This window comes from Eurosta solidaginis, chromosome 4 (genome assembly GCF_040869045.1).
Source record: "Eurosta solidaginis isolate ZX-2024a chromosome 4, ASM4086904v1, whole genome shotgun sequence".
Lineage (NCBI taxonomy): Eukaryota > Metazoa > Arthropoda > Insecta > Diptera > Tephritidae > Eurosta > Eurosta solidaginis.
The window spans coordinates 12,637,038-12,648,790 of NC_090322.1; the positions used below are offsets into that span (position 1 = coordinate 12,637,038).

The following is an 11,753-nucleotide window of genomic DNA, read 5'->3' on the forward strand; positions in this document are numbered from 1 at the left end:
CGGGTGCCTATAGGAATACTTTCTGAACCGGAACGTCTGCTTTCATTCATATGAAGCGTAATCGCAGATAACGTTTTAAGCGTAAATTTTTTTAATAAGTTTTTTTTTGCAAATTCTCACTAAACAGAAGCGTTCCATCTAATATTCTCACGACACCTTCGAAAGTTCCGAGCCATAAATCATTCCCGGAATTAAGATCGATTTATAAAGCATGATTTTTATTCGTCGAGAGAGGTCTTTATTCAGTCCAAATACACTTGTTGGCAAGAATGAGTCTCCGTTTATTTCTAGATTTAATTTATTTTCACTGTTAATGCCACTTCCGAGATAGACCAAGTCCTTCTTCACAATCCCAAGTTCATAACCTTCAACAGTGGCTGACAAGGCGCGAACGTGCTTATTCTTTCTCTGAAGACAGCTAGAGAAGTCTCCTCCAGTATTTTAAGTATGCGAAAGTTTTAATTTTTGCAAACCCTTGATCTAATCGATAGTAGATTTACCTCGTCTGAAATCGCACTGATAAGGTAAAAGTAGTTCATTGACTTTGGGCTGTAGGTAGGTAGGTAGGTATAGGTAGGTAGGTATAGGTAGGTAGGTATAGGTAGGTAGGTATAGGTAGGTCGCCCAAGAAGCTAATGAAAACCCGTCTTGATGCCATAAAACTCGTCTGCACCTACTGAGTACTACATGGATGTGTTTTACAACCAACTTGAGTTGTTTATAAAATCAAGAATGTTTGTCATCCCTATTTCCGCTAATCTTCCTAGATCTTCCAAAAAATGGCTCCCGAATGATCTTAAACGTCATTGTGCGGAATACCCATTTTTTCCGCATGCGTACCTAAAGCCCAGTAACCAGTGCAGACCGCTATAAGTCTATGGGTTTCTATACGTGCCAGTTCGTCAGCCATCTCATTTCCCTCGATTCCTCTATGTCCCGGAACCCAGATAATGGATATTTCCAGAGTGTCGGTCAGCTGTAGTCTTTAAACAGGACTTTATATGTGATATTAAACAGGTTTCTTCCGCGGTAATTGGCGCGGTTGGCGCCATCAACTTTCTTGTGGACTGTGCAGAGCACTTTTGAATTCTAATCTGCAGGCATGTGCTCGAGCGACCATATTTTACAATGGTGTTGTTTGAGCAGCTTGGTTGGTAGTTCGTCTATTTTGGTAGTTGTTGCATGCTAGAACGTTTCGGTCACATTAACGGAAAAGGTGTTCAAATTCGCCACACACATTTTGAAATGTAAGGTAGCCAATTGCAAGCTATTTAGTGTGAAAAATTGGTAGACCTGTGATTACAGTTATTAATATTATAAAGTATTTTAAATTCTTAAAATACATTTCATAAAGCAATACAACAAAAACTAGAAATCTCGCATAAAAAGATGTTATCTAAGATATCAGTTTGAATTAATTAAATATGATACATGAGAAGAATCGAATTTACTGGATATTTGAATGTGACTGAACTGAAAATACATATACCCACTTGCATATACGTATGTATGTGCCGTGCCGGGCTTCTCACATATAGAACTTACAATGCGAGATCTCAAATTTTCTACGAATGAAAGTTATTTATTGAAATGTAAATAAATGTACTATGCGTTAGTAGTAGTCGATTTTTAACTTATTCTTATGCATTCCAATTGACGAGGCCAAGCATATAATAAACATGTGCCTCTCACTCCTTGCTTATATAGGCATACATAAATATATCCAAATATTGTATATAACAACTTGGGTACCTTAGTAGATGTGATATAAAAAAGCAATCAAAGCTTGTTTGTTCAAACGATCCTCATACATATATGTGATACTAAGAACACGGAATGAGTATAAATATCCAGCGAAATATACGTTTGTGTGTAAATTAGTGCCAGATATAGGTCAATATTATACATACATATGTATATCAAACAGCCGCACTAGAAATATTATAACTATATTTTTGTTAGCGCCATCATTGGCTACTGCAATACATACATATCTGAGTGGTGTTTTTACTTTCATAATTACACATTTTTATAGTTCAATCAATTTACATTATGGGATTATACGGCTAGCAATTTTAAAGTAAATATACTTAAGTGTATATGTTAAAGAATAATTGTATGCTACTTATTACTAATGAACAAATAAATTACATTGTCGGCGTGAATGTTTTACTGTATTAAAAAAAAAAAAGAACAGAAACAAAAAAGTGTATTCTAATATTGTAATTATGCGTGACACTTTATTGAAAGATCTATCAGTGCGATAACGGTGATACACTCATATATAGACGATGATGATATGAAGTGGTGTTGCCTCTCCGCTTCCGAAGGAATGAGTTCGCTTCCTTGCCTTGATGTAAGACAGCACCTTTCCGTTGCACAACGAACATCTTCTTTTCTAACGAATAGCTCCCTCTTTCAAAAAGAGCACAGGAAGCAGCAATATCACTGGAGCGTGGAGAATAAGTTTGCTTCGATTGCAGGTTTGTTCGAGTCGACAAATAATTACAGAAATGCTGCTACAATACTTATTCACCCCTATTCTGCATTTCGATTACGTTCACGTTCTACGCCCCGCTTTAATCGAAGTTTGGTATTCTGCATTACGACGGAATCGTAAAGAGAAGAGGAAGAGCAAATGATTTTTCGAAATCAGCTGTTGGTACGGAATGTGTGAACATTGGAACAAAATAAATTAAAGAAAATTTGTAAAAAACACTGAAAAACGTTTATATTTTATTATCCACGCCATTTTGTACAAAAAAAAAGCAATAGAATATATTGCCGCAGTGTTATATTTTTTTGAGTGAAGTGCTTTCATAATTGTAAGTGTGTTTTTGTCGTTCTTTTGGCCAATTCCCTGCCGTGGCCACCGAGTTTTGTTAAAACGGATTCCTGCACGAATATAGTTGACATTTTCTGAATTTTAAGGATGCTAATTTCATTGCACTGGCCTAAAGTACTTTATAAAGGTTTATATATTCTTTCCGCAAGGATTGCTTACGTTTTCGCTTCACCTTCCTCTATGCCGGCAGCTTGCTTTGGCATATAACTGGACCCAACGAACAGACACAAATTATAGCTGTCTATTATAATGGAATCAAGAGCCGCGGCATTATTTATGGAGTTGGAAAGCAACGCATACGAAAATTGCCAGGCGAGAATGGAAAAGCAAATATTGCGAGATTTGTGTAATCCATTTGAGATGAGTGACGAATTGTAAGAAATTGAACTTAAAAGTGGTAAAGTTTAAAGACTTATTTTCTTATTTAGGTTCAAAAAAAACTTTCGACTTAACAAGAATGCTTTCAAGTATGTGTTAGATACTTTTGCGGGACAAATACGTCCAAGGACTTCGACGTCGACATGTTGTTTTTGACCTGGAAATATATAAAAAACAATCATCATCAAGCCTTCTACGTTTCTTAACAAGTTTTACTTGCATTTTTGTTAAAATTCTGTTATAAATTAATAAAAAAATAAAAAGCAAATATTTTTCCGCCAACTAATTTGCAACTTAGAAAAACGGAACAACGATCGAAATGCAGAATACAAAAAATCGAACGATTCGAAGTTGGATCGAAAGAGATTGGAACACAGAATACCAAAATTGCCAAATCGAAAAAATTCCAATCCAAGTCGAAATGCAGAATAGTGCTGATTAGTTGATACTTATGTATACTTAATCAAAATAGTTAAAATTAAAAATAAATTACTAAAATAGTTAAAAATTAATTATTATATAAGTGATATTCTTAATTATATATATAAGTGATATTCTTAATGGTAAAAAAAAGCGATTCCAATATTGTCAGCGGTATATGAAATTTTGAAATTGTGAGTCTCTAAAGTTCCTACCTCTTTGTGATGAAGCCAAGAGAGTAGCAGTTTTAATCCAAACACAACATTTTCACTAGGATTCTGGTTATCAGCGGAAGTTCAATTGCTTTGTCCTGCATGATGTCTTTTGTGTTAGTGTTGCGGCTTAGTTTTTTAGATCCGTATGCCTATAAGTGATCGTTTCTGCTTTGAAAGTACGTCGAAAAGTAACTCATTAACATGATTATTTATTTACTTTTTCATCTTCCTCCGTTGCAGAAATAACCGACCTTGGGGCGAGTTTTTTTACAGGCTGTACATATTCATTTAGAGCTTTTTATACTGTATTATCCATTTTTTTGTTTAGATTTTCTTTTTAGATTGTTCCGCTGGACCAGGCTCATATTTTCCGAGCCTTGATGATAAGCCGTCATGCGTTTAGTCGGCTAGACGGTCTATGACCTTTTTTTTTTTTTTTTTATTCTAATTTAATCATTTTCTATGTATGAAAGTTTAATATAAAATAACTTGTAAACTATACATTTTACAAAATTAACCCGGTCTTGAACACGAAAAACTAATATAAAAATGTATTACTCATAGACCACTAAAACCAAACATAAGTTTAAAAAAAATTTTAATATCTTTTTATATATTTATAAAGTATAATTACAAAGCTAATTTTTTTCGTTTTGTTCTAGGTTTTTAGGTATAAATTCAAAACTCATTTTCATGCATTCCATTTTAATGAAATTTCATTACACAGAAAAAAACCTATCGCTTGCACATTTTTGCCTTTCGTCATTCGTCTTGTAATATACATATAAACATTCAACATTATTTTAACTCTTTAACTTATTCAATTCGCATTTTGTCTAACAGATGCTAAAATTAATAAATTTAGTAACGCACTCTAACATCTAAGTTTTAACTGCCTCTGTCTGTTTCTTGGTGTTATTGGCCATTTTATATCAACTTTTAAAATATAATTAGTGATAAAATTATAAACATTTGTGTTCTTTACGCAGTTTTTCAGGTATAGTAGTAGTGTTTCCAATAATTTTATTAAGGAAAACATATCCTGTTATTTTTACTAATGCTTTCACATACAATCGTAAGCATTTGTACTATCCTAATTGCGCTTAAATTATTATAAGTTACGTTTGCGTTGCTCCTTACAAACATTTCACTCTGTACCATGCTCAATTTGGCATTTTTAAGCCCTGTTGAAACTCGAGCGCTTGTTGTTGTTTCTTTACTTCATCCTGCATTTCCATTGCCAATTTTTTGTATTTTTCTGCTTCTTTTTCATTCTTTTCAGTTCCATCACCACGCGCATACATTTGACTTAGATTTGCGCATGCGTACATATTTCGCAGCTCACATGCTTTAGACGCAAAATCGAATGCCTTCTTCATATCCTTTTGTAGTATATATCCAGTGTCTTTTGTCTTAACTTTTTCGGCGCTACTAAGTGGTGCAGAGCCTTCCGGTTTCTTTTGTACACCGGAGATATGCATGCCAGAGAGGTAGAAACAAGCGGTGGCGTTATTCATGTCACAGCTCTTTGACAGAAAGTCGATGCCCTGAAAGGAATAGAGAAAATTTATTATTATTATTATTATTATTATTATTATTATTATTATTATTATTATTATTATTATTATTATTATTATTATTATTATTATTATTATTATTATATTTATTTATTACGGTCTTTAAGACCTAGTTGATGTTAAGTAAACATTTGTTTCATTAAATATTAAGTGTTTTACAATATGAAAATAATTTTACTTTAAACTTATTAATATTTTCACAATCTTTTATCTCAGTAGGTAGTTCATTGTACACTTTGTACCCTGTATATTCTAAAGTCTTCTTTGCGAACTCTGTTCTTACTCTATGCAGTCTTATATTATTGCAGTATCTAGTTCCATAACTATGGATCTCGTGATTATATAATATTTTATTGCTCAGGTAACTCGGTAGCATTCCTAATCTTACATGATGTATAAATTTCAAAGTGAAATTTCAAATGCAACAAAACAAGGCAATGCGATTTATATTAAAATGTCCCCCAAGAACATCAAAAACTATAATGCTGAATCGGTTAAACTGGCTTAGTATAAAAGTAAGTCCTGTTTTATACTAAGCCAGTTTAACCGATTTATATTTTTTGATGTTCTTGGGGGATATTTTAATATAAATCGCATTACCTTGTTTTATTGTATTTGTAGTCTTTTAATTTGCATATCACTCGCTATCAGCAGAATTGTAGGACAGTATATAAAGTGCGGCTCCATAATTGAACGATACACTATTATTTTATGACGTTGACTAATATGTTTACATGTTCTGTACATGAATTCTATTTTCTGCGCAATTTTTCTTTCAAGATAATTTATATGTTCTCCAAAATTCAGGTTTTCATCAATTAAAACTCCTAAGTACTTCATTTCATTTACTCTTTGAATTAAGTTGTTTTTTATCTTCATGGTTATATTGTTTAAATCGTTATTACGTATGATGTTCTGGTTTTTGCAAAATACCATGAACTTAGTCTTATCTATATTTAACTTCAATTTTTTAAGGCACAACCAGTTGTATAGAGAGTCAAGATCTTCATGTGCTTTCTGCATTGCACAGTCGACATATTTCTCACTGATGGTGAGCAGTGCATCATCCGCAAATAGACGTATATTGTAATATTTTAAGCATTTTTTTATATCATTTATGTACAATGTAAATAGTATCGGTGCAAGTACTGAACCTTGTGGCAATCCGATATCTACATCCACAACCGATGAGACTGCGTTTCCAATTACCGTCCTATACATGAAATATATGTTTAAGGCAGACCATTTAAGGTCTCTAAGCGCAACCAACTTTATGCAAGTTCAAAAAAAGGCCTTTGCGTCTTCAAATTTATATTCTGGGAACAATTTTTCAAAGGTGTACGAGGAAGTAGTACCATCAAGCAGTGTTAAAAAAATTGCGGGCTAATGCTGCAAACTCTTCTCGAATTTTAGGAGAGTGTTGCATTGAACAATGCTTTCCTACATATGAATCCGATACGTCTCGGATTGGATAGGATTGTGGTAAGCTGGTTATGTTGTCTGAGGAACGCTCTTTGTCAGATCATGTTGTTGTTCTTGTTGTAGCGGTAAAGACACTCCCTCAGGAGTATATAGATCCGGTAAGTTCGGGTAACAAGCACCATTAAGGTACAAGCACGACCACCTTGGGATTCGCTACGGTTAGGAAAGGTTGACAATTGGATTAGATAAGCTATAAATTGCGCTGGCATTTTGAGTCAATTGGATATTTTAGTCGCCTCTTACGAAAGGCATACCTTTGTAGGTATATTATAATGGTATATGTACATTGTTTTCAAAAAATGTCAGTCGTTTCCTCGTCATCCCAGCATTGTACCAAATCCAAAGTGCTATTTAGAGCGTAGGAAAGTTCTACTTCTCAAACTTACTGCCTATAATTGTTAATAAGCAATCAATAGTATTGTCATAGTTGAGAAAAATCACCTAGCACTACTAAAATGCATTTTGAATTACTACCATATCCAAACCAAATACTTCCTACAAACCTTTGGAACATCGCGATCGATCTCCTTATGCATGGAGCGTGACACTAATAATAATCCTGAATGTAAACATGCATCAGGATCATTTAGCTGACAGCCCTTCTCATAGTATGAATATGCGCTACGTGGATCACCTTTACTGCCACTCTTGCCTTTGCCCAAAAAGCTATAATTGCCAAATTTGAAACAGGATTTGGCATAACCATAGTCATCACATGTGGATTTGTATACTTTGGCCGCTTTTTCAAAATCTTTCTTAATGCCCTCCAAATAATCGCCCAACAGATGACAAACTGAAATGTATACAAAGTACTCAAATGGAATATCAGTTAATAAAAACAGAAAATAAACTGTAAATGCTTGTGAAATAGGCGCTAAAACAATGAAAGGTTATGTTCGTGCTCCTGACACTACCCCGCTTAATAGGTTAAGGTTTTATTACTTCGAATTGATTGCATATTCAATGGTATTGTTGGTGTTATACTCGTGTTTTTTGTGGTACCTTCAGGTTTTTTCTCTGAATAACAACCAAATCGATATTCGATGCCTAGTTTCTCAATGTACTCCTTAACATCTGATTCCTTTTTGAGATCGTAAGCCATAATTTGTTGCGTTTATTACTTTTAATTTCACAAGCGGCAGGAAATTTTACAATTTGTTAAAATAAACTTTTTACCGAATGTCAGTGAAATGTCAAAATCAGTTGTGAGCTGAAAATGCGTTGCCAACTTTATACGAATTTAGCGAACAAAAAAACGAAAAACCGTTACACTGCTTATAAGCGGTCTTGTCTGATGAAGGTAATAATAGGATATATACTATGAGGAAAACTATCTAAATAAAAACACGAAAATGTCAATAAGAGGAACATTTATTTTGTAAGAAATTGTACAAAACAGTTTCTGTCTTTGACCAAGCAAAGGTTTAAAATGATTTTTTTGCATATTACTTGTGTTTCGTATTTGCAGCCAGGAATTTTACATTTTCGTTTTCCTTTTACGTCCTTTACCTCCGGCCAGTGTCCAAATTGATTAAATCGTATTTCTGGGGGTGATAAATATGTCTTATTTCCACGAGGGCAACTACGAACTGCTTGTTTTGGCGGACTGCCAACGGTATTTCCTTGCAGCGCCACCTGGAAACTGGTAAGGACATCGGCGACAAGGAGTCTGAAATCAGGAAGCTCGACGTGTTCATTATCTCCGCCATCCTTGTGTATTCGGCGATAAAGCAAGTACGAATTAACTGCAATCATATCGATGAAATGGTAAAACGAGCGATAAGGATAACTAGGTGTCTTTAGTCGAATCCTGTACCGTCCAAGTAGTCCATCCATAGTGTAAACTCCACCCATATGCGCATTATATTTATTATTGGATTTAGTGTCTATGTCCATAGCATTGCCAGTGAAACCAAGATTATTTGTTTGAACTTCTGGACCTTCTACGTCATACTGTGGTAGGGGAGATCTTAGCCGTTTAGGAGGTTTTTGGACAAACGAACTACTGTTGCTGTTACTATTTCTGGGTCAATCCCTGCTGCTGATGTCGATGGGTGCACGACTGGTGTAGTTGGCGAAGTTACTGACAACGAAACCTCAGTCGGAGTGGTGCGCACTGCATGAGCAGAGTTATCAAGATCACTTACGTTGCTCGTATTCAACATCTGGTTCAATGGTTGAACAAGGAGCTCAGAGGATTTCCATCGTCCTAAATCGAAAACACATCATCCAATTTGTGCTTCATCTTCTTGATATATGTCTTCCAATAAAAGACTAACACTTCTTTGTTCATTTTCTGGATGATAATCTTCATCACTGTCTTCAACGAAGCCTTTACAATCATACTCAGCATCCGACTGAATTTCCTCCGGATCTCCAGCCATCAAACCATTTATTTCTTCATCAGTTAGAGCACTGATTTCTTCAAAAGTCCACCTGTTGCGCCCCAAAACTCGATTCCGTCCCATGAACATTTCTCTGCAAGAAAATCACCAATCACCATATTAACATGATTCTTTGAATAATTCAACCGCTAAAATTTGCCTGTAAACGGCAAAACCGCTTAGAATCGGTATTTGTAAAATGGAAGCCGTAACTCGTCCATTTAACATATCACAGTAAAAAAATCACATATTTTCATAAGAACAATATTTACTTACCAGTAATAATTTTTTCAAGTTCCACAAATGAATTATTTTTGTGTATTTAGCTAAATAACTTGTAAAATATTTCACTCTGAATTTTACATGCACATGCACTGACTTCACAAGTTCAACTGACTATGGGGCAATAAGTAAATAACCGAGAGAACTTTTTTTTTGGAAAAGCTTAACAACGGCTGCGTTATTTCAAGCTTTCTTTAAATAGTAAAAATCTATGACGTGTTACATGAATTTCGCTTTCTAACTCTTGACCCCTTATAAGCGGTCTTGCCAGGTTGAGGGTTAATATAAACTACTTAGAAATGTGACGAATGTAATTTTCTAATACCCGCCAATCAGATACGTTAAAAATGGAAATCGAAGTGACGTCTCTTATTAGCCGTGTTTTTTTTTTACACGCGTATACGTTTCGTTTGCGCGTGAAAAAAAAACGCCTATCCTCGCTTAGGTAATGCTTAGCAGACCCATTTAGCGGCTGTGGTTAAACAACTAGCTACAGCAACAGGGTGTACCGAAAAGCGGAGACACAACGCTCTGATGGCCATAGGGTATAACATATAGCTGAATCAGTTGCGATGAATTGTGGACACACATAGAATACATAGAATTAGTGTAGAGGGTGAAACAAAGACACATATTTCAGTTACATCTGAGTATAATGCGTATTGAAATTTAATAGGACAAAATTTATGCGCAGCAATTTCAGAGGTGTATTTAAAGTTTGTCGCTTAGCAGTCCATATAAAGTTTAATCGTAAACGGATATACGCGTGTTAAAAAACACGGCTATTATATCAATCCTCTTTGATTTAACAACACGGCTCAAGGCCAAGCAGCGACATCTATTTTTCAAAATTAGGTTTATTAAAGGCAGCGTTGCTAAACCAAAGATAAGAAATTAATAAATTATCTGGGGATGATGGCTATAGAAATATTTGCCGTCTTTCAGTGAGTTTTACAGCTCCGGCTCACGCTCAATTCTCACGGGAATGCTCTGGATCAGTGAGAGACTTGAGAAGCAGATGTCGTGAAATTTTCGCACACGTGAAATGTGATAGGCAGATGTCGCCGCTGTTTTTCATTTAACTCATACGGCGAAAGGCTAGCAGCGACATCTATTTTTGAAAAAGTAGGTATATTAAAGGCCGCGTTGCCAACCTAAAAAGAAGGAATTAACAAATTATCTGGCTCACTAATTAAACCAGACTTCTATCTGGATTTATCTGGCTCAAATCGTTGTTGTTGCATTTACATGCAAAATTATTTATCTGGTTCAGGATTTTGCCACCGGATGATAGCTATTACATATGCAACGCAAGCCAAAAACGGGGATACCCCGTATTATTTGTTATCGCCGATCTCCCATTCCTAAAACATACTTACACCAATAGATGAAAGAAATTGTGTTAAATCAAGAAAACACTGATGACCTGATATGAAACTTCTCGCTCTCTGAGAGCACGTGAAAATGTGCATTTTTTATAACGTTGGCCATAGATACCATCATACTCAAAATAAAATTTGGGCATTTCAGAAAAACTTTGGGGTATTTTAGATGGTAAAGGTTTAATTTATGATTTTCACCGAAAATTTACTCAAGATTGTCAAATGGAATATCAAAAAACTCAAATTTTTGTCAGTATTACAAATCCAAAGAAAAAAATAACTCTTTTTCATCCGTGGAAAATTTATCAGTGACAACACCTTTCAGCGAAGGGCCGCACACGAAACGGGTTTTTTATTGTATGTGGATATACATATGTATGTACATAAACGTTTTGGTCGCATCAAAGTGAAAAAAGGAAAAAGGGACTAGCCGCTTTTTGTTATCTTATGGCGGTGCCAGAGCAACAAAGCAAAGCAACGCAATTGAAATATACTATTTCATATTTTTTCACTTATCTACCACAAAATATTTCTACAAAACTTTACCTTCTTTATAAATTTTAATAAGTTTTTATCAGCTTACTTGCTGATTTATTTGAAAATAATGAAACCGAACGGATTTATTGGAGAATTTTTTTTCCGTATTTCAGGCAACTCTATAGCCATCTGACTCCAGACCCCATTCTTGGAAACGAATGAACTTTTGTTTACAATTGAATGAACAGACAGCTGATTTCAAGCCCCTTTCCTGGAAACAAAATTGAGAGAGAATGAAAGTTTCGTATCAG

General features: G+C 34.8%; 1 protein-coding gene across 1 annotated transcript; it reads right to left on the reverse strand.

Moving 5' to 3' along the window:
• Positions 1 to 4,784: 4,784 nt before the first annotated feature.
• On the reverse strand, positions 4,785 to 8,109 carry Coa7 (Cytochrome c oxidase assembly factor 7). Its single transcript, XM_067780177.1, has 3 exons — positions 7,920 to 8,109; positions 7,421 to 7,710; positions 4,785 to 5,405 (listed from the first exon to the last, which is right to left on the reverse strand). The coding sequence occupies exons 1-3, from the start codon at positions 8,017 to 8,019 to the stop codon at positions 5,022 to 5,024; spliced, it is 774 nt and encodes a 257-aa protein (XP_067636278.1). The 5' UTR covers positions 8,020 to 8,109; the 3' UTR covers positions 4,785 to 5,021.
• Between the last annotated feature and the right edge of the window lie 3,644 nt (positions 8,110 to 11,753).